The 24,496-nt window shown below is 36.1% G+C and overlaps 1 protein-coding gene across 2 annotated transcripts in view; it reads left to right on the top strand.

The window, feature by feature from the left end:
- PCGF2 (polycomb group ring finger 2) overlaps positions 1 to 24,496 on the top strand; it is a 50,934-nt gene that overhangs the window by 8,418 nt on the left and 18,020 nt on the right. For both annotated transcript variants that reach the window (XM_081932563.1, XM_081932562.1), the window contains exons 2-3: positions 16,757 to 16,892; positions 18,781 to 18,877. In XM_081932563.1, the coding sequence (XP_081788689.1) occupies positions 16,781 to 16,892; positions 18,781 to 18,877 (209 nt within the window). In that variant the 5' untranslated portion in view covers positions 16,757 to 16,780. The remainder of the gene's footprint in view (positions 1 to 16,756; positions 16,893 to 18,780; positions 18,878 to 24,496) is intronic.

The following is a 24,496-nucleotide window of genomic DNA, read 5'->3' as shown; positions in this document are numbered from 1 at the left end:
TTGCCTGGTTGGGAGTGCTGCCTATAGCTGTGATTTTGTTCTTTAAAGACATTTTTTTGACAGGCAAATGCTAAAGGTGGTGGTCACAATCCCAAGCTCTTTATTAGCCAAAACATTTATCCACTAGGTTTAGAGGCAGGATAATTTTAGGCACGTTTATTTGGAAGTAAACAGTCAAGGGAAGTCAACAGGATTGCTGAGTGGGATTTCCTGGCAAGAAAGAACATAGGGGGTTATGGTCTCCTCCTTACAGGTCATTGCTATGTCTAGAGGGGAAAATTGTTTGAGCTCTTCAATTGTGGCCTGAAAGTTGGGCTTGGGTTGGTTAAAATATATTTGAAAACTACTGCATATAAAATTGATAGGCTGAGGTTATAGGAAATCTTTATTTTCTAATCTATGCATTTATGGGAGGAAAAGTGATTCTTACAATTTCTAGCAAAGTTTTTGTGAGACACCTTCCTATTTTAATCTATGTAGTAATCCATCTATACTGTTCCTTTATCCTTTACTTGGTCAAATCCTTCATTTTTTTCTGCATTCCTTAGTTGATAGAGGAAAGTTCTTTATAGAAATTTTCATTAGTTTATTGCCTAGGACTACAACTCCCAGCAACTGATGAAAATTTTAGTTTAAACCATTTCATGTATTGCAGTTTTGGGGAATTTAAAAAAAAGTTTATAAGGCCTTTTAAAAATACAAACCTATTTAACAGATTGAACCATCAATTAACAATCTGGATTAGATTTGCATAACATGCTGGCTAAAAATATGTGCTAAACGAGCATTTGTAGGGCAGCACAATGCAAATATTGTATTATGTATCCCAAACATTGGGATGCAGGACATAAAGCTTTGCATCCATGTATCCCCATGTATCTATATGTTGCTAATGTTTGTAATCCTTAGCTGGACAAAATAGTCCCTCCTAGGACAACAATTTTTGAATCAAGATACCTTGAATGGGCTAACTTTTGAATATGTTCAAAATCCAGGACCCATGTCTCCCATGGGATGGAAATGGCAAATTTTATCAAACATTTTATGACATAAAATTATTATAAATCATTTTATGACATAGAATAAAATATTATAAAACATTTTCTGAGGTCAACTTGTAGTTTAACTGTGCAGCACAATTCAACATGGCTATTTTCAATACATTTCTGAGAATCTCCCTGAATTTTGAAGAACTATTAGAAACACTGCAATTGTTGAAATCATTGAAAAATCTGGTAAGAAAGTATTTCTGAATGAAGAATCGTGGATTATTTATTGTACATATAATTCTAGCATCACCCTTTGGTATGAACTGATTGTCTATCTTGCATTTCAACATGCCTTGCAGCTCAGCCCTTCTTTGTGCATCCATGGAGAATCAATGAATTTCCACTTTCCACGGATAAGAAAAATTGAGATATTACCCCTTCTTGTCTCAAGCGCCGTTTCATACTTAAATCATTGTGCTGGGGGCAGGAAACCAATCTTAAATCTCTGCTTTATCATAAAACTCACTGGAGGTCTTGAGTCAATAATCTTCTGCCTTCTTTCCCAGAGATATTAATGATGCTTGGAACTAACTGGGGAGGGGGGGAATGCAAATTTGATAAATTTATCAAAAGTACATTCCATAGAGGTAACACAATGTTTAAATTCATAAGGGACTTTTGCAAACTTTGACTGCCATGGATGTCTTTTAAAATAAAATTAGTTTTTTTACCATTAACATAAAGGTTTAATGTTACCATTAATATTTTTTTAACGTTTGAAAAATCAAATTAACTTTTATTAGATTGCTAAAATATTGTGAACTGGTTCATTTAAGATTACAGTTTAGTTTAATGTCTTTAGAATATTTCTCTATGTGTCATAGCAATACAGTTTATACTTTCCCTGACAATGATAAATAGAACACTATTTACCCTTTGACTCTAAGAGTTGGAAGATTTTCTTGAGTTAGGTTCTCTTTCATATCCATTCTTCTGCCCACGTCTCCAAAATTCCTTAAATCATTGCCCCCAACTTCTGCTGAAATTTAACTTGAAAAGAGGCACTATACTATAATCAATTGTCACAGGGATGGAGGGAAACTCCACACATTTCTGCTATTGATTTCAATATTGGCAGTATTAGCATTATTTGAAACTTCTAAATGAGTGGCAGCATGAGTACTGAACTTCTGCAATATACATATTATGTTATCAATTTTTTTTGTCCCTCCCATTTTATTCAGGAAGAAAAGTATAGGTAACCAAAAATTGATACATATGTTTCTGGGCAAAACACACACACACACAGAGACACCTTTCCTTACTTAGAAATTTGGAATACACACGCACACACACACACATACCCTACATCATTTACAAAACAAATGCGGGAGATACAATTTAAAGATACAATAATTCTTTGATGTATAATTTATTGCTATGACTTTTATTGGTAAAATATAACCCCTAATGATTTCCCTCTGAACTGTAAATTTTTCCTGTCTTCTATTGCTTCTTTTCTCCAAATGAGATACGGGAAGAGAAAGATCAAGGTTCTTACATGCTGATTTGTCTTTGGTCTTACTGCTTAATTTGCAATTAAAATTTTGATTGTTAAACAATTTGATTGCAACAATTAAAGTTCCAGAACTATGCTAATCCTTAAAACATGGGAGAAATCTGATATCCTCTGAGATGTGAGCGGGTGACTTGTAGCTAAGTGGCATAATATGGTATAAATTCTGTTTATAGTACTTATGCTTTCTAAAAGATAATTTTGAAATATTTTTGCTTAGAGTCACATAAAGGAAAAGAAAATGTACAGCTGAATATAGAGTAATGAATATAGAGTAATATATGGGATGGTTGTGCTTCTATCATATGGAAAAGTTATTAGGTCTTACTTTATGCATGATTTATTTTTATTGTGAACAACCATGTACTTTTGGGTAGTAAATGTTAAATAAGAATGAATTTGTTACAGGAAAAAGTGATTATATGTTTATAGGTTATTGGGAGGAAAGTGGAAGAAATCAAGAGCAATTCAGTGATTCACCTTAGTGATTGTTTTTTAGAGGGAGAAAATTAAAACTATTCTGGGTGCTGTGAAAGAGATTCTGAGGTTTGAGTATCAGGATTTTATTAAAACCAGCTTGCTCACAGGTTGCTTTTTTGGCTCATTTTCAATGTTTAATTTTTATTTTAAAAAAGAAAAAATTAGAATTGGCATTCAAACCACATGCTTTGAATTGAAAACCCATTCCCTAACTACAAATGTATCAGGGCTTAGGAAATAGTCTGTTCATTCAGCTCCCTTCTCCAAAATGTAAATTTTAAGCATTAATAATTTTCTTTTGGTATTGGCACTGGGCCACCAGGATCAGGTACATAACTATAAAAACCAGATCACCATCTTTCACTAGCCAATAAATGTGTCCTCACCTGAAAGCAAAATCACAAAAGACCTACTTGTAGATGAAGATCCCTACCCAACATTTTGGTCCCCATAAAGTGAAAGTAGGAAGAAGGGGGTTAATAACAAGGTGGAGGAGAGGGAAAGTTCTGTTTTGACCTTTGCTGAGAACAGATCCTGCATAAGGCCAGCAGTGATAAGGTGGAAGCATTTGGTTGTTTTATGTTCTGGATATATATATATGTGTGTTGTATTTGTACTGATAAATAAATAAAGGGAGACTAGTATAGATCTATTTCGAGCTAATTAGCTCTCATCAGCTAGCCATACCCTGTAACACAAATATATATATATATATATATATATATATATATATATATATATATATATATATATATATATATATATATATGCATTGGTATCATTATTATTCATTTATGTGACTATAACTATTGTCACACCATTTTATACATGATAGTCTAATTTTAACTAAGTTTGACTTAATTTTTATTATAAACTTTCATTACAGCAACCTGTGTCTTTCCAAAAGTAGTGCAGTTTTATATCTTGTGCCATTTGTAGAATTAATATTCTGGTTGTTTTCTTAATAGGTCTTATATGGACTTCTCTTCGCACCTTGTTGCTCATTGCATATTTTATGAACACCCAAAACCCTTCATTTGTTCCTTCCATCAACTTATCTTTGGTTATCATCGATAATTCTGTCAAGATTTCTCTCTTTACTTCCATCAAATTTTCTCTCTTTTCTTCTTCTGTACTTTGAGGTCTGCGATAGAGTTCCAGTCCATCTGTCTCCCCTTTCCATAGTCCACTCTTGCTATTTCCAACCATGCTCAGTTTACTGTCAGTATCAACAATTTTCTTATCTCTTTGCTCCTTTTTTCCTTCAATTTCTGGAACTCTATCCTCAACTTTCTCCATTTGATAAATGTCCTCAATTTTCCCATCTCTTTTTGCTGATCTTCATTCTCCATTCTCTCCTCAATTTTCTCTGTTATTACTAATATTTTTGAATTTCAAACATAATCATTTGCAATATTAATGTTTCTTTTTCATGTTGTGCCATTCTTCCAACATATAAACATTGCCTGTATAGCTTTCAAAGCTTTTTATTTATGGAGAAAAATTCTTAAGAGAAAAGCAATCCAATCAAGCATTGTAAAAAAAAATTATAGTCCACAAGTATATATAAAAAATGAAAGAATAAAAAGTAGTAGAAGAAAAACTAACCCATCCAAATTAAAAAATAGGAAACATTTGCAGAAATTCCATCCATAAAAAGAAAAACTAGCAAAAGATAACACACTAAGTTTATGTAGCTTAATCTCGCTGCTTATTTTCTTCTGTCTTCAATTTTAATTTAGTTATGATTTTCTTTGGGTAATCTCTTTTCTAATAATAAAATTTCCTCACCAATTCGACACACTTTCTCTTCTGCTTTCTTTCCGTTCTGGAGCTGTCCCAACTTCAGCAGCTTCAAGGCTGCGTTTCTGTTATCTGAAACTTTCTGTCATCGTTCTATGTTTCTGTCATTGCTTTTCCTGGATTGATCAGGGACTTTGCGGTGTCCCTGAGATCAGCAGGATGTACTCTTCATTATCACCCTCTCTATGGGACGGTTAGGCCCAAAAGGATCGTTCAGGGACAGAAATATCGACTGTGATCTTGGAGCTCCAAGATCGCACGTCGTATCATCACGACGTCAGCTCACTTCTCTCCTGAATTTCTTTTCTTTTCTAATAATCCTCCCTTTGATATTTGCTTCCTCCCTATGGGGGCTCTCCTTCATTACTCATTTCCAAGAGCTTTTTTTTCATCCACAAAAATAATAAATCAACCCCCCACCCCATGGTTGTTTCTTGAAAGATACTGATTAGAAATTCACACAATATGTGTTCTGAAATAGGGGGCTTTCTTTCTTTTCATTTGACACTATTAAGATTGAATCATCCAGCCTCAGAAAATGTGCAGATCTCAAATCAATTTGCTAACACCAAAGACATTGAAAATGCTTAGTGTTTGCCCTCATTCTCCCCTCTTTATCCATCCCCCTTTTCTTTTTTACTACCATGGCAAATTGTAATAATATTCTGGCTCCCTGCCAAGTATAGAGGTTACTATGGAAACAGTAAAGCTGCCTGAGCAAGCCAGAAAGGGTTGTGGCTTCTAGTGTCTCCTCTTATGTTCATGTGCCTGAGGTACAGTAGATAGGTAGGTGGATGGATGGATGGATGGATGGATAGATAGATAGATAGATAGATAGATAAAGATAGATAGATAGATAGATAGATAGATAGGTAGGTAGGTAGGTAGGTAGGTAGGTAGGTAGGTAGATAGATAGATAGATAGATAGATAGATAGATAGATAGATAGATAGATGATAGATAGATGACAGACCAACAATAAAATTTACACCATCCTGCATTTAATGGTTTCAAATGAAGAATGAATTTCTCACAACAAAGAGAGGAAGGAAGGGAAAGAAAAGTATACTAAATTCCCCCGCCACGCCCTTTTGAAAGCACCCAACGTATAACTATATATATATATATATTTATTAACTCTGATTTCTTGCTTTCCCTTTTTTCTATGTATTATGAGAGGAAAAACTTTTTGTATTTTTGTACACCATTTGTACTTTTTCTGGGGTTTTGTAAACCAATGGTCTAGATTCAGAGAATTGCTATTATTGTTCCATGTATTTGTGCAGAAATAGTACCTAGTTCAGAGGTGGTATTCTGCCAGTTTGCACCAGTTCGGGTGAACTGATAGTGGCAGCGGTGTGAGGCTCCACTCACCCACCCAGACGTCATCTCGGACCTTCTGCGCATGCGCATAAAGTTCTGTGCATGCCCAGACATGGCACTCCAGCTACTGAACCAGTAGTGAAGAAAAGAGGATACCATTACTGACCTAGTTGCAAATGTCCTTGTGTTGTGGGGACAATCGATGACCCAATGTTTATTAAAGATGGCTAGTTATCAGGGCCACAAAAAAGTAATGGCAGTCTTTTGTTCTCAGGCTAGACATACATTAGAGGTTTCCTTTCTGCCATAAGCCAGACCCTATCCTTGTACTGAAACGCTCCCAAATATGATACTGTTCAGATACATTGAAGGTACAATAGAGCTCTCGGAAATCTTCTCCCCTCCCCCCCCCTTGCAGAAAGAAAGAGCCACAGATGGAGATATTTATTTTCATATATATGAAAAGTTTGGATTTAATTCTGTTTTTACTAACATGAATCCTAAAAATCATTACAGTGGAATCTTTTTTTCTTCCTTTTTATGTGAAAAGTCATATTTTACTTCACAAATCCTTATTTTCATTCTTGTAAGAACAGTAAATAAATGGATGAAAAATACAGGGAAAACTGAAGCAGTTTTTCCCCAATCAATAGCTATTAGGAGGAAAATATGTGTAGTTCTAAATTCAGGGGCAGGTTGTATGGTTGTTTCTGTGCTTAACATATAAATGTGCAAACGCCTACCCATTTTTAAAGGGGTGGGTATTATATTGCTGTCTTATGTGAAGACTGTGTAGAAACCTGTTCCTACAAAATGGCAAAGGTTAACAAAAGAGCTTCTTTGTCCTTAAGGATAGAGAGACAGTCATGACATAAAACAGAAAAAGTGCTTAAATGTGTGTGTTTAGCAGCATTTTTAATTTGCTTGAATGCTTTGATTGGCAGCTTACCATTCCTCAGAACTATCAGCTAAGATTAAACTGTGTAACTTGGTGGCACTCTATGGAACTCTGCAGGTTTTTATAGGTTACAGAAATAAACTTTTATTAATCTAGAATTATGACATCTGATTTCATGTTTGGTGCAGTGTATTTATAGTTATATACTTGATAGGGAGAGGGAGAAGCCCAGGATATAAGCTTTTATATATAATGTATCATACTTGTTATGTATTATTGAGGTAGCATGGCCAGATAATTTTCTATACATTGATTGTCTCTATCCAGTCACCCCAACTCTACTCCGTGTATCTATGGCAGAGTATGACCCCTATTCGTTTACCTAGATCCGTGTGGCAAGCCTATGGCATACATGCCAGAGATGGCACACAATGGCCTCTCTGTAGGCATGCAAGTTGTTGCCCCAGTTCAGCTCTGCCATGCATACACATGCACCTCTCACCAGCCAGCTGTTTTTTGGGTCTCTGCCATGTATGTGCGGCTCCCACATACACATGCATGGGGTGGGGCATGTGCATATGTGAGAGGTGGGGTGCATGCGTGGGTGCCAATTTTGGGGGTTTGGGTATGCACACGTGCATTCACGCATGCTTTGGGCACTCTATCTGGAAAAGGTTAGTCATCACTGACGTAGATTTTTAGAAAACATATCTCTGAGTACAGTATTAATAAATGAACTTTTATGCAAACAAAACCAGTATACTTCTTTTTCAACATTATACAGTAGATAACTTCTTGTTTTTAAATATAATTTAAATAAAAATTATTTTTTAAATAATTATTAAATTGTTTGGCAGTTATGGTGTAACAGGCACAGTGATATTCATTATGGAACTATTATTAAGAAAAAATTCAGTACATTTAGGTTATCTTGAGTGCAACAGCAGTCCTTGGTGTGGAAATCTGGTATATTTCATTGTACGCAAGCATCCTTATGTTCAGCTGTGAAATGCCAAGGGGGAAGAGCCATTTCTAGACAGAAATTTTGTGTGATGAAGCCAACTTTTGCAAATGAAATGTATAGCTCAGATCCTATTTCAATGATCAGCACATAAAAATAAAGTGAGAAAGCTTTTTTATGGATTTTACTATTCTTTTAAAAAGAAATAGAGGCCATGTGTAAGTGCCCAAAGAGGTGATTTAATTATAAACACAAAGAACTTGATACAAGTTTAGCTAATAAAAATGAGTGTTAATAGGATTGGGACAGCATGTTCTAGTTTGAGAAATCCAAATAATTTAATTTTCTAAAATCATTCAGGTTGTAAAACCGAAGATACACTAATTTCAAATGACTGAACTGTTACCTAGATAATGTCAGGGTGCCAAGTAACAGCCCATAGAAAATCACAACTCCAAGGCAGGGATTTAATAGGCATGTCATATTGGCACAGCTGGTGAAAACCTGAATCTGAAGACCCCTGGGATTCCCTCACCCAGTTCAAATCCAACATTCTTCTCTACATTACACACAACCATCACATGCCCCAATCAGGTCTCTCTCCCCATCCCGGATGTCTCCCATCCACGCCCCACCAGCTGCTGGTGAGAGTGTCCTTGGTTCCCAAGAGAGAAAATGTTGTTTTGGCTACATATTCCTCTCAGTTATCTCTACTCCCCCCTCCCTTTCCCACATCTCCAGCAGGCCTCGCTGTGGCAACCCTGAATGCTCTCCAAAGATGACTCATGGTTGACAGATACAATTGATTCAGAATCTAAACAGCAACTGTAATCTACAGAACTTGTCAGTTCTTCACAGACAACCTTGAAAGTTCAATGACAGTTTAAGAATATTGAAACAAAGAAACCCTTCAAATAGGAAAAGTTTCTTGAACTCTTAGAGGAAGCAGTAACAAAAGTGGTAACTTCTATAGTTAACCCATTCTTATGAATAATCCTATTCATAATCAAACTATACAGAAACAAGTCATTAAAAGTTAGAACTGATTAAATTATTAAATTTCCCCTCTCTTTCCCAGCTTCCTTGCAAAACTAACAAACTACAGGCATGCAGCTAAAAACTCCTGACAATGATAGAATTAAGAAGCTTTCACTTCCTAATGATTCTGTATAATTTGATTAAGTCCTAATTCTACCATCAAGAATTTTTAGCTGCATGTCTGTAGTTTGTTAGTTTTGGGGAAGTTTAATAAACATGACAAATGTACTTTTGTACCAAAAAAAAAGACAAATCTAATGAACCAAGGGTAAACATTAACTTGTGATAGAAATCACATAGATTTGGATGTTGCAAACAACACAAAACCTTTTGCAAACATTTAATCAGGGAGCTTGATAGTGCATTTTTGTCCTAAGTATAAGGCCCTCTGCTGAAAGAAACTGTTGAAAATCAATATGACTTTTTGGCCAATTTAGGGTGTGTCAAATTTTTCAACTTTCAATTTCCAAACATTAGGGGTAGTCAAAAGTTGTGATATGCCTTGGGGATTGTAAAGATATTTTGGTTACTTTAATATAATTTAGATTTGCTTGTTAAGTAACTACATAAATATCATAACTTTTTAACATTTTGCACTGGAAAACAGAAGGTTCTCCCAGTTTCGGGTGACCACAAGGGGACTAGGTAAAAATGAACCTGGCACAGAAATTTATTCCCTCCCTGTATCATTAATTAATTAATGCAACTATGCAAAATATAGCTCTAAGCATTGATGGCATGATAAAATACTAACAACACCTAGTGTCTGATGCTCATTTAGCAATATATTTATAGTTAAAATATTTAAAAGGCTCTAAAAGAGTCCTCATGAAAAACATTGCTCATGGCTCCCAAATAGCCAGCTGTAGGACACCCCCCCATCACAAAACAAACAAATAAAATTGAATTAAATTAGAAAGAAAAACATATCACTAAGTATAGAAAGAAAGAGGCACCATCAAATATAGAAAAGAAAAAAGGCACCATCAAGTATGACAATAGGCAATAACATCTAAATAATCTTCTATTGCAGACATAAGAACATGGTTATTGTATTTAATCTTACAAATGAGAGGGTGCTTCAAAATAACAGTTCTGCTGAAAATAACAATATCTCAAATCTTGTACCACTTTTCCATCTGTGAACAATCTATTGAGTGTAAGGAAGGGACCCAAGCAAACCTTTTTTTAAGGGCAAATCTGTTTTCTTAAATAAAATGTCAAAACTCACTCTAGCTAACAACTAGATCTGAAACTATTATCTGAAGATATGGTACTTTGCAAATGTGGTTTTATATTAAACTATACTTTCTTGTTATGCCTGAAAATATATGATGTTTGACATGCTTTTGCCTAATGAATTTAGACCCAATAAAGCATGGGTTTGGGGAACTCCTTGCTACTATAAAGGAGGTGACAAGTTATTGTTAAATGTGTGTACTGAATTTGTTTTCCTTTTCCTTGGAACAGGAAAAGGAAGCAAACAATTTCTAGTGAGAGGCATGTTGGTGTTCAGATTAAGACACCAAGCATTATTATTATTATTATTTGCTCTCGGGTCATTAAAAGCAGAGCCCTGAATCATTTTTTCCAAATCTATTGGACTTGGGCAGTGCTTCCCATTCTAATAAAAAAGGGAATGCAATAAATGTGATGGACTTTCAGCCTTTTCTTATTTTCAAAACAAAATTCTGAATTTCAGATTTCTTGTAAATTTCCTTTCCTATAACTGCTATGTAACGTGGTTGCTTCTCTCAAAAAGACCTAAGCAACCTCAGAGAAGCAATAGGTGAAAGGGGAGGGAGACATACTTTTTATTTTCTCAACTCCTCCTTATCCTGTCTTGTTGCTTATTTGCTGTGTTGTTCCCAAGAGAGCTTTGCATTTAAGCTTTTATCAGCAATCCTCTGCCTTGCATTAAAAATCCAGCATTGATTCAATGCTGGCTCCTGAGGAAAAAAATGGGTGTGGTGTGATTTCATGTGAAATTACACATTTTTGAAACTCTAAATGGGTTATAAGGAGACGTTTGCTGGTTTTCACTGTTCATTTTGAGTTTCATTCTTTATCTTTCAACATGATATATGATAAGGAGAAAAAAGAGTGGTAGGTACAAAATTTAATAGAGTTTCCATGAGCTATAGTGGTCTTTCTGAAAACAAATGAAAAATCTTCTGAATACCTTTAGGCTCTGAAAGCATTCCAGTCATTGAATGAATACATTCCTATGTCAAAGTAGAAATGTAATGCACATTCTAAGTCTTGCCTTAGAGCTATTTGCATTTACTATACTACCAGGATATAGAAGCCATCTTATCTAGGAAATCCCCACTTCATGGGACTGGTATGGGTTACTACAGCTGTGCTAAACTCTTATGATTTTTCCTCCCTATTGCAAAACTCAGCCCAGCAGCCTTATGTTACATGACAAGTATTTATTTATTGTATTAAATTTATTGACTGCCCAACATACCACAGGTTTACAACATTAAAGAGATACTTTTACAAAATGTATACAGCTAATCTTCAACTTACAGTCATTCATTTAGTGACTGTTCAAACTTACAATGGTTGCAGCATCCCCAGGGTCACATGATCAAAATTCAGCAACTTTATATATATATAAAGTTGTATATAAACTTTGTTTATAATGGTTGCAATGTCCCAGGATTTCATGACCTTCTGACAAGCAAAATCAATGCGGAAATCAGATTCACTTAATTGTGTTACTAACTTAACTTGATTCACTTAACAACTATGGCAAGAAAGGTCATAACATGGGGAAAAGCTCATATAACAAGTGTCTTGCTTGGCATAATTCTTTGAGGAGTCAAGATGTTGCAAGATGTAGGGCAGTGTCATATTTACAGCATGATCTGTGATCTATTTGCATGGTAAGCAAATTGCAAGGAATCTAGCAGCAGATCTGTGATGGCTTTCAGGTGGGCCAACACTAACCTTTCGAAGGTTTTCATAATGACAGATATCAGAACTATGGTCTGTAGTCATTCAACTCCTTGATAGAGGGTTTCTTGGGCCCCAGAATGATAGTAGAGTGTTTGAAGCAAGAAGGAACATAACACATCTCCAGTGATTTATTAAAGATGCAGATAAAGATGGGGTGGGGGCAGTTGATCAAGGAGAGAAGCAACTTAGAACTGAGGAGAAACTTCCTGACAGTTAGAACAATTAATCAGTGGAACAGCTTGCCTCCAGAAGTTGTGAATGCCCCAACACTGGAAGTCTTTAAGAAGATGTTGGATAGCCATCTGTCTGTATAGGGTTTCCTGCCTAGGCAGGGGGTTGGACTAGAAGACCTCCAAGGTCCCTTCCAACTCTACTATTGTATTGTATTGTATTGTATTGTATTGATCAGCACAGACTTTCAAGCAAGAGAGAGTTACCCTGTCTGGCCCTGGTGCTTTTCCACCTTTTTGCCTGTGAAATAGACTAAACACATATTTTTTCTGTGATCACTAGTGGTATGGAGTCGGGCGTAGGAGACATAGCTGCTGTTGATGTATCTGAGATGGAGAGAGTAGCAATAATTGACAGTGGTCTTCTCTCAAGCCTACAGTAGAATACATTCAGATCATCTGCCAGTTTCTGCTTCTCTTCTTCAAGGGGTGCAGGTCTGCTGTAGCCAGTGATATTCTTTAGTCTTTTCACACATTTGTTGGTTCATTTGTGCAGAGCTGAATCTTCAGATTTTCAGAGTAACTTATTTTTGCTGCCCAGATCTCTCTTATTAATACATTCTTGGCCTGAATGTAGAGCATTCTATCTCCTTTCCTGTAGCCTTCCTCTTTGGCATGGCATAGATGTTTGAGCTTAGCTGTGAACCAAGTTTTATTATTAGTGTGGACGCATAAAGTTTTGATTGGCACACATATAAGCCCTCACAAAACCTAACAAAAGTATGATGTCAGGGTGTCTGTGAGTTCATCCAAATCCATTGAGGGTGCTTCAAAAACATTCCAGTTTGTGCAGTTGAGGCAAGCCTGTAGCTTTAACTTTGTCTCTTCGGTCCAAGATTTTACTGTTTTAATTACTGGTTTTATGATTTTAAGTCTTTGTTTATAAACAGATACAAGATAAATCATAGAATGATCAGAGTGTCCCATGGCCACTCTTGGTAGAGCGTGATACACATCTTTTATTATAGAGCAGTAGTGGTCTAAAATATTCGTGCCTCTTGTGAGACACAATTAATGTTTCTTGGCAGCTCATGGTTTAGGTTAGCACTGTTAAAATCTGCTAATACAATGAGTAGGGACTCTGGATAGCTCTGTTCAGCCCTCAGGATTTGTTCAGTTAAGATTTGCAATGCCTTGTTAATGCAAGTTTGGGGTGGCATGTAGATACAACTAGGATGAATGAAGAAAACTTGGTGAGGGGATAATAGGGTGTGCAAATGATGAATAGTGTCTCAAAGTCCACATCACAAAATTTATTTAGTGTAGTGACATTTTTACACCATCAGTTGTTAATATAAAAACAGATACCTCCTCCTTTCTTTTTACCAGATGTTTCTGCAATTCTATCTGCTCTTTGAATCTGAAATCCTGGGATTTGCAAGCAGCTATCATTAATCAAATCATTCAGCCATGTTTCAATGAAGCAGAGGGTTGCTGAGTTAGAAATGTCTGAGTTGTTCCTATTTAAAAGGAGCAGTTCATCTATCTTATTTACAAGTGAGTGAAGATTAATTAAATACAGCAAGGGGAGATTTCTTACCCCGTGCTTTTGGACACTTAATAAAAAGCCTCCTTACTTGCCCCTCCATCTCCTTTCTTGTTTCTCTTCTGCTTTCTAATTGCCATGCTGAGACATAACTGCCAATCCCTCAGTCAAAATTTATTCCACATTTGAAAAGAAGGGAGGAATAGATCAAGAAAGCTGTTTGTTATTTAAAAGCTACTGTCTAATATTCAAAATCTGATCTGACTTTGATATTTGCAGAGAGTCGCATAAAATGTAATACTATAAAAAGACAGATGTAATCAACCAAGTGTAAATATTAAAGTTATGAAATAAATCACATATTGACATGTTGTAAACAACAAAGAAACTTTTTTATAGAGCTCTGAGCTTTCTTTCAGGGAGCTTGGTCTTTGTCGCAAGCATAAGACTGTTTCTACAGAAATAAACAGCTGAAAATCCCTTCCTTGTTCCTGCATGATTTATCAGCAATTCACTCTGGGGAAAACAACGCAGCTGTGGCTCAAACCAACAACATGGCTCATATCTATTCTACCTACTAGTTTAGAAATTTCTGCTGCAGAAATTGATTAAATATTTTCCCATCAGAAGGTCTATATCAGCAGGTCCCCACAGGACAAATTCTATGGAGAGAGACTTTTCTGCAGACTGGGAGGGGGGGCATGGTTTCTCATGATGCCTGCATCCCCAGATGGGGCTTCATTTGTTTGTTTGGCCCAGTTGCTGGCATGCCGTGGATTGATGCTAAACCACTGACTGGGGGGACCCCTGGTCTACATCTCCAGATTCTCTGCCCTGACTATCTTTTTCTCCCCCCAATCTCCTTTAAATAGCTTTTATATAAATTCTGAGTTATGGTATTATTTAACTGTATCACTGTTTTCCCAATTGTTGGGTGGTAAAAACTCAGTGTTAATTGGAATCCTGAAAAAGATGAGGCACAGGATAATAAAGAAGTTTGAGCTTTCTCAGTGCCACTATTATGATACCCAGAATCTTTCTCAAGGATGTAATTAGGCACTTGCCTACTGTGCATTTGTTCTTGTATCTGATAACTCCTCCATTTTCTCTTCTGACCTTAAAAAGAGAGGACTATTACATTTGTACAGGGCAGTAACCTGGAAGTTGCACACTAAGCTTGTAGCCAATTTAAGGGATGGTATTTAACATATACTGAGGTGGAAAAGGAGGTAGGATCAGGAAAATGGATAGAATCTACATATCTATAGTTAGATCTAATGGTTAAGGCACCATGGCTAGAAAGGGATAAACCATGAATTCAATTTCCAGGTGGGTAACTTTGGGCCAATCACTCTTTCAGCCCAAGCCACTCACAAGGCTGTTGCTGTGGAGAACATAGGAAGAAGGTGTGTTGGATATGTTTGATGCCTTGAGTTATTTGTAAAAATACGTAATAAAAATAATAGCACTGGGATATAAATAAACAAATCTGTCTTATTACTAATTCCTGCAGAAGGACTAATTATTCAATGTCGAGTGTTGAATTTCACCCCATTCAGTTGACTTTGATAAAATTGGCTAAAGATAATTGGCTTTATTTTCAAAAAGAATGTATTTTTTTGTTGTTAAGTTTTTTTTTATCTGATTCCCTGGCAAGTTCCCTTTTTTCAGAGAAGCATCATCATTCATTAACTGTAACAAAGGGGTAGTTGCCTAAATGTTTTTCCTCAGCTCAGATTGGTAAAGCGGTCCCTTGAAGATGGTATTGACTGTCTCATCTCTTGGTGGCTTGAATGATTGCAGATAACTATGGCAAGCTGTCTTTTGAAGCTAGCTCAGAATGTTGCTGACTAGAGACTTTATGGCAGCACTTGAGATATAAGCTTAAAGAGCTACAGAGCTTTCTATTTTGTGTTTCTGAAGAATATTTGCATCATCTTTACTACCTATAAACTATTTTTTTAACCTAGAAACTAGTTTTCTTGAAATACCACCTTCTGCCATCTGGCCCTGTGCAACTGCAAGGATATGTATTCTCTTTTCTGAATTTGATGGGAATGAAATTTATGAAATAATAAAATAAACCTTTACATAGTGTTCTGTCCAAATTTGGAAACATAGCATTGAAAGGCACTTGTCTAACCTTGTACCAATTGTTGACAAGTAAACTGGTCTTATTTAAGCAGGCCTTTATGAGTTGGAACTGATTTGTCTTCCCGTGGTATGGTCTCTTCTCCTTCATTGATATTTTAATTGGTTATTTTTGAACAGTTTATATAATTATGTATTGTTAAATTTTATTGAGTTTATATCCTGCAATTCTACTTGTGTGAGTGCTTAAAGCAGCTATCAAAACAATATAAAGATTATTACAGATAAATAAATGGCAACCATTTTTATGCATTTTGCGTGGTATCTGGTATAGGTTTCTTTATGTTGCTGTATTTATTTAAACATTCTATTGAAAAGTTTACAGTAGATAGCTTGAGTCTATTTGATGAAATAATAAGATACATGTAACTAAATGAAATAAGTAATGAACAGCAGATACAAGTGCCTAATAAAATAAAGTTTGGCTTTGTTAATTTTACTAGGCACCTGGATTTCCTTTATGTGAAGAGAAATGGGATTTTATTAATTGAAAAAAGAATTTAGTTTTGACAAAACATCTGTACTTAAAAGAATAGCGTGACAGAAGTGTGACATCTAAGGCTCTCTGGATGCTGGGGATGACTTTGTCCTTTCCATGTTTTATCTGATAGCACCAATCAAAGATTATGTGGAAAAGATGAAAGCTTTTTCTTACTCCAACATCAGATTATCCTTGCCTATGAAAAAATCTTGTCTTAGTAGATAATCACTGTCTATGGGATAACAGTTATTATCTTGAGTATTGCAGCCTGCTGTTGTCCATCAGTTTGTAAAGTGAGATTTGTGCCAAACAATTATCCTCTCAGAATGAGTGAGGCTGTTTGATTTACTTTTGTGTTATTCTTTTTTTTCCAGAGACAATTGCCTGAATTCATCAGGATGCACAGAACTACCAGGATAAAAATCACAGAGCTGAACCCTCACTTAATGTGTGCCTTATGTGGAGGCTACTTTATAGATGCCACAACGATTGTGGAATGCTTACATTCATGTAAGTATCAAATAAGGAAGCTCCCTATTTCAACTTGACAGAATCTCTGGACTTTCTCATTGATTAAGGTCCATTTCAAATGCTCAGGATAATCATGCTGTCCACCCAGAACACAAATTCCCTTCACTATAGGATAACTAATCTGCTATTCTTCAGATTGTCCTGGTAACCTTGATTTCCCTGATTTTCAAAATATTCTTCATTTTTACTGCCCAATAAAGATAATTTTGTTAACAAGTCTGGACATGAGTGACAGTTAAAACAGTAAGATATTATTTTAATCAATGAAAGATGAGCTAGACTAAAGGCTAATATGCTGAAGATTCCTATTGACAACATAGTTAAATAGTTCATAGTTAAAATTATGTAGCGAGATTTGGTTAAGTTTCATCTTCACCATTTAATGCTACTTGCCAGTTAGTCACCAATGAATAAGAAAAGAGGGGGGGAAAGTAACCACTTAGTATAATATCAGATACCCTTGCTTATTATTTAATGTTTTATATATTTATATACATCATAATATGATGTATGTCTGAATACAGTTTAATGTCAATTATTGATATGAATAAACTTTTGCTTTATGAAGAGCAAGTAGTCTAAAGATGCCTTCAAAAACTCTTGAGACGTGAAGTTAATATTACACACTCATCCACCAGAGTATAATTTCTCATTCAGATCTATAGCAAATGTGCTTACATTCTTAGCAAAAGAGATTGTGTGATTTTGGGAAGGCTTGTAAAATCATTGTTTCAAAAGTGAAAATTGTTGCAAGTGTAGGTGGTCCTCAGAATAACAAAGTTGGAATGGTCCTTGGAGGCTTTCTAGTCCAACCCTTGCTCAACCCGTAATGTTAAAAATATCCTTTTTTGATATTTGCTTGAGAGCACATTGACGTTCACTGTAAAAAGTCCACTTTCATCATCATCTCAGTCTACAGTTGGAGCACAGATTTGTAATATAGTGATGTTGAATGACTTGCCTCAAATATGGATAGATATTATGTGATTAGTCATGCTCTCTGGTTCTCAACACATTTAACCACTTGTCTGCTTATGTAGAATCAACTCCTTTTCATCTGATGATATAATTTTCAGAAAAATAAAACATAAACTCTACTGATTTGAATTCATCACTGCCTGTCCAGTGTAGTTCACTGATGCCAAGGATGTCTATGTTCATTCTAATCATTTCCTTATTTACAATTTTGAGTTTCCCAAGGGACATGTCTCTAACATTCCATATTCCAATTTGATATAACTTTATACAGTGTAGGCAGTCTCTTTTGTTATGGGCATCATAAATTTTTGGACTTCACAAGGACTTTCCTCCAACAATCCAACAATGCCATATAAACTTACTAAAAGTTTGGCCCTTGCTTTTCTCCAGTAGCTTGCAGGCTACTATCTAGCCTGGAGGTTTCACTGTTGGTATCCATACCCAGTCATGTTAAGTTATTGCCATAAAGGGTTCTGTTGAGTTTTTTTTTAAAACGGGATGTTCACCATTGCTTTCCGTAACCCTCCCATTTATCTGGGTTTAGGACCGGCATATGGTTAATGAATCAACCGTTTGGATTTGGACAGACAATTTTTATTCCTACCCTACAATGCCTGTCAAGTTTCTATCTTTGTTTTTTATGCATTTAAAAAAAAAATCAGACAAGGGATTCCTTTTATCTACAACTAATATAGCAAAAACTGGAGCCCTGGAAATTTTTTTGACTCCAGATGATTTTCTAGCTAGCTTGAGTAACCATTGCTTTGCTTCATAGTAAGGCCAGATTTGATCCAGGTTTGGATCAAAATTCAGATTCATTTTCATAAATTCAGATTCATTTTCCTGTGTGACTCCTCTTTTCTACCAATGTTTTCTTTTCTTTTTTTAGTTTGTAAAACCTGCATTGTCCGCTATCTGGAAACCAACAAATACTGCCCAATGTGTGATGTACAAGTTCATAAAACAAGGCCTCTTCTCAGTATCAGGTATTATACATTGTTTTGTACTCCAGTCTAAGACTACTTGTATTTACCACGGAAGGTATCAGGTGGAGCCATGTGTTAGCTTGGAAACCTTGGTTCTTTCTAAATGTTTATTTGCAGACATTTCATTACTAAAGTAAGTAATGAAACTAAGTTACCTCACGTGGTAACTAAATAACTGTAAGCAAACAACCACACTCAGATATCACAAAGGACTCTACAGTTTAACCCTGAATTACACACAGTATATTTTATTAAATTGGTAGTAACTGAAAAGCTTGCAATATGGTATCTACTATACTGTCTACAGTGTATTCTTATGTACTGTTACAATGGAGTCCAATGGCATCAATTCTTCACTTCCCTACAGCTCTGCATTTGGAGTTGAGAGATAACTCAGGGTATCACTGCATGTTATTTCCTTTTATAAAAAATAAAATCCCAGGATAAAAGTCTGAATAAATTATCCAAATACAAAATATCTGTATAGCAGTATCTATTTATATGAATTCATTTTCTTCTATTCAACTTATGGAGGGACAGAAGACTGTACATGACAGAAAGGTTTGGCCTTCCTTTTACAGTTGGCCCAATTCCTTGCTGCTTTTTGAGGAGGAATTCTATAGAGTCAATTTTGACTCCTGAAGACTGCCTCAATAAATTCCTCAGTTTTCTTGACAAGGTTTCACAAGTGATTTGCCATTCCCTCCATCCTAGAGCTAAGTGGGAGGGATTGACCCGAGTGGCTAAGTTAAGATTAGAACTCACAGTCTCCTGGTTTCCAGCCTGGTACCTTAACCATAGTGGCTCTCCTTTCTGCTACTAAAATAGACTAATTATTCCACTAGTGTTTTAATCTTTGCAACATGGCTAGAACACAAGTAATAACAATGACGATGATAGCAACAACAATAGCAACAACAACAACAACAATGCAGTTTTAAATTCTAGATCTTTGGCTTGATTGTAAAACTTCTTTGTAGTACTAATTTTTTTTGTTTCTTAGTAAGCTATCTCTATTCAGATTCAGGCAACAGTTGAATCAAACCAACACCTTTTCCTCTGGTGGCCTTAAATGTCAATCTTACTGGTTCCCTTTAAAGCTGGTTTTCAGCGAAACCAGATACACCTTAATGAACCTTAATGATGGTTGGCATAGAAACCAGGTAGGCAGCCTGCCACAGATGCATCTTTCTGAATGTATTTTTAGCACCCGGTCTGTATAAATTAATTTATCTTGTAACACTTGAGTCTCCCTGAGAAATATTACTACCCTCACTCCAATGGATCTTTTATCAAAGGCACACATTTGCTTATTCAGATTTAAACTCCAAACAGACATGAGTTGCCAATATGTAGAAACAAGTGTTTGTGGGGGGAGGGGTGAAGGGAATCAACAAGCAGGTTAAAAATGCAGCAAAATGTCAGTAGGATATAATTATCAAGAGGAAAAAATAAAACCCAAGTAAAAACCGCAGTGTCTTATTAATGTTATATGTGTGTCACTAGAGGCCTTCTAGTATCCTTTGTAATCTTGAGATTACATCTCAGAATTTCAAGTCAGTAAAGCTATACTGAAGAATTGCTAAGCCCTTTTCTTATTGCAAAAAAATGTGATTGCAAGGAAGTGGATTAATGGTTACATTTCAGATTTTCTGTAATTTATATATGTGACTGTTTAGAACTGCGTCTTACCTGAATCATATTTGTACTTCTCTATGCATTGTTTTCCATCAGTAGCACAGATATGCAAAAGACATTTTGAAAAATGATTTTCTCTAGTTTCTTTGATCCTACAATGTTAAAAAGTACTGCCAATTTTTCAACTTTATTTATGATAATGAAGGCAAACATTTTTATCATTTACATTACAGGAAGACAGATTCTAGTTGGTTGTTAAAATTTTTTCCTAACAATAATAACAGGTCAAGACAGGAACTATTTATCAGGAGGTTCCTTCCTTCCTTCTTTCCTTCCTTCCCTCCCTCCCTCACTATTATTGTTGGATTTCCATATTCCACTAAGCCAATGGAGGATAACTTGAAAAGACTTCAAGAGGCCTTCAATAATAATAGTGTAGAGTCCCAAAAGAGGCAGAACAACTTTTTAAACTGTTTTGAAGCAGTTAGGGAGATTTTAAGGATGACAATAGAATAGGGACACCTCTGAAGACAAACTACTCTACTGAAATGGGCCAAAAAGGGGGGGGGGGAAATGAAAACATGTCAATGAATTTTTCAGATACTCCAACTGGACATCCATTCCTATATTTATTTTTAAAAAGGAAAAGAAAGATTAAATTTATATAGAATGGATAGTTAACATGCATTTCATTTCATTTCATTTCATTTTATTGAATTTATAGACCGCCCCCTCTCCCCGAAGGGACTCGGGGCGGTGTACAGACAGAAACTAAAAAACCGTATACACAATAAAAAATATATTAAATACCCCTTAAAAACAAATTAAATATAGAGTCTGTACAATAATAGTAAAAATTAAAAACAGCTTAAAAAAGTCAACCCCAAAAAATTTAAAATATCGGCCAGGAGGATTGAAGATTGAAACTACGATTGGGCCAGGCCAGCTAATTGGAACAGGTGGGTCTTGAGTTTCTTACGGAAGGAGCGGAGATCGGTAGTAGTTCTGATGTCGGGGGGGAGGTCGTTCCAGAGGGTCGGGCCCATCACAGAGAAGGCCCTACTCCTGGGCGCCGCCCACTGGCATTGCTTAGTGGACGGCACCCGGAGGAGTCCCTCTCTGTGAGAGCGAATTGGTCGCAGGGATGTGTGGGGTAGGATGCGATCCCGCAGATAGCTAGGTCCTGTGCCATGGAGCACTTTAAAGGTGATAATCAACACCTTGAAACGCACCCGAAAAGCCACAGATAGCCAGTGCAGCTCGCGCAGGAGAGGTGTTATATGGGAGTACCTGGTACTTCCCATGATTGCCCGCGCGGCCGCATTCTGGACCAGCTGCAGCCTTCGGGCGCATCTCAAGGGGAGCCCCATGCAGTGCATACTTCAGTGTTTGAGGAGATTTTTAGAATAGGAATTTTAATATAAGAATACTCTGAGTTTGTTATTTTACTAGGTTAGAGAGAAAGAGAGAAGATGGGAAAGAACAGAGGGAGCAAGTGAACAGAGGTTTCGATGAAATCAGTTTGGAGGATTGAATCAGTTTGAAATAGTTGGTGTAGGTAAAATATTGAACACAGAAAAAATCTTTTCTTTTAAAAAATGAGTTAGTTGGAATGGTCTTTGATAAGGTGCAGCACAGCACAATGTATAGGTCCAGGCTGCTGGAAACTGCTAGCAAAATGATAGGAAAGTGTTCTTTTCTCTTTTCAGTACATTGAATGCACAATCTTATACTTGGTTGCCAACCATTGGGGGCTGAGGTCACAGAGTATGCTGGGCAAACCCAAATAAATAAAATGATGATTTAGTGTGACACGTGAACCAGGCCAAGAAGCTGCTGTGGACTGAGTCTGTATAATTCATTGCACTTTGCTGCACCTTAGGAATAATAGTGCATCCTAGGCACTCAGATTAAAGCACATTAAGTGAGTTATTGACTCAAGTAAATATAATGGCTCTCCTTATAACCCAGGTGCCAGTCATGGAGCTATTTGGCCAAAGTTACTTTCATTAGTGCACCATAAATTATAAAACAATGTCAATGTACATGCAATAAATAGTATTATAAAATTAGATGAGGTGGATAGGATTGTCAAATTGTGCTAATATGATGGCATTGTGAGGGAGTGGGAATACTGCTGGCCTAAATAAAAAGTGCCTATTAAATCTTCAATGCTGTTCAACAGAAATAATTTTTGTTTGTTTTCAGTTCTTTTCTAAATTACACATAGAAGCCCTACATAATAAATTCTAAATCTTCTAAGATGCCACAGACATAATACTAGATTCCTAAAGGCAAAACTAACAAGCACAGTCCTCCATCATTTTTCTATGCATTCTTAGTTTCACAACAAGAAAAAAATAGAAATTTAGGGCTCATATTCCCCTAACCACCGTCTGAACATTGTCTGATAATAATCTCTTATGTAGTGTCTGTAGTGATGTTGCCTTTGTTTTATCCCTAGTCCACTGCTGAGGCAGTTTCAAGACATTTTTAGTTTTTTCATAGGGTTTTTCCCTCCCCCACTTCTCTTGATACAATTTTTGCCATGAACACAGTTTAGGATGCTTAATCAAGAATGAGGAATCTGCCCAGTTCCTATTAACTACTTTAGGGTATTCACATTCAATCTTCCATTCTACTCACTAGAAAGTGCCCTTCAGAACTGTTTGGGCTTACACTATAGCAAACACACGGCTTCTTACAGAGATCATGCAGACGTGCCCACACAGAAGCTTAACCAGAGTTTCCTAAAGGTTTCTTATAAGCAGAAATTTATGACACTTTGAAAGAATACTAGGCTTATTTTTAAAATCCAGTTTCAATATTTTAAAGAAGTCAATAGATGACTTAGGCAGGGCAAAGGAACTCAGAAAAATCAATCAGTAACTTTTCTTAACTGATCTCATTTTAAAACAGTAGAGACAGCAGTATCATTAGTCACTGTTAGTTTATAGAGGAAACTCTAAGGAAAAAAAGCAAGGAAATGGATCTACTCAACAAATTTGAAGTACAACTCAATATCTCAATGGCCTAAAGACAGGCCAATAGGAACAGGAAAAAGAACAAGGATCCTATAATTGGGGCATTATGACAGTGAATGTCACTATTGGTAACACTAGGAACTTTATTGTATTGCTTTTGCTATAAGCTGCTTAGATTCATACTGTTTGAATATTGTAATAAACAACAAACTATGCTATAGTAGGCAAAACATGAGTCCTGGTGGTGAAGGGGCTAGAATGCAGCATTGCAAGCTAACTCTGCCCACAGTCTAGTGTTCAATCCTGACAGGTCTCAAGGTTGACTCAACTTTCCATTCTTCCAAGGTCAGTAAAATGAGGACCCAAATTGTTAGAGGCAATATGCTGACATTGTAAACTGCCCAGAGAGTACTGCGAAGAACTATAGGGTAGTATATAAGTTCTAAGTGCTATTGATATAATGTGCTGATATAATTACAGGAGTTATCTTTAGAAGGGGAGCAAATAAATTTGTAATAAATAAATTGGCAAGTGAGTGGGGAGGGAATCTTGTGTGTTACTGCTGAGCTCTATGAGTTGTAACTTAGCACTACTTCTGATCATTAGAAATTTAGATGATCCCACAAATCCAAACCTTTTTTAAAGAAATGAAGTGGGGTTTTAAAGTGAGATTTAAAGTGTTAGCATGTTAAGCTTCATAGCCTTGCATAAGATAAATGGAGTGTTTACTCACAAGATTGCATTTTTCTATTTGTACAACAGTAAGAGAGGTTATTTTTCCTTTGGGGGGAATTTAAATAGTTTTATATGAGGAGCAAGGTTCATTCTCCAACCTTGTAAATTGGTTTCTGAATGTTTCGTTACCAATTTAGGTAACATCTTCAGTAAAGTTTAGGGGATGTCAGTGTCAGTGTACTTTTATTTATAAGGGCTTCTGGCGTGGGTGTGTCAAGTGAGGGTCTTGTGATGGGTCTTGTGATAGGTCAGATGTGAATCA

Source organism: Natrix helvetica (genome assembly GCF_964273705.1).
Source record: "Natrix helvetica genome assembly, chromosome: Z".
Classification (NCBI taxonomy): Eukaryota; Metazoa; Chordata; class Lepidosauria; order Squamata; family Natricidae; genus Natrix; species Natrix helvetica.
The sequence above is the reverse complement of the archived record's forward strand: the minus strand, read 5'-3'. Positions and strand labels throughout refer to the sequence as shown.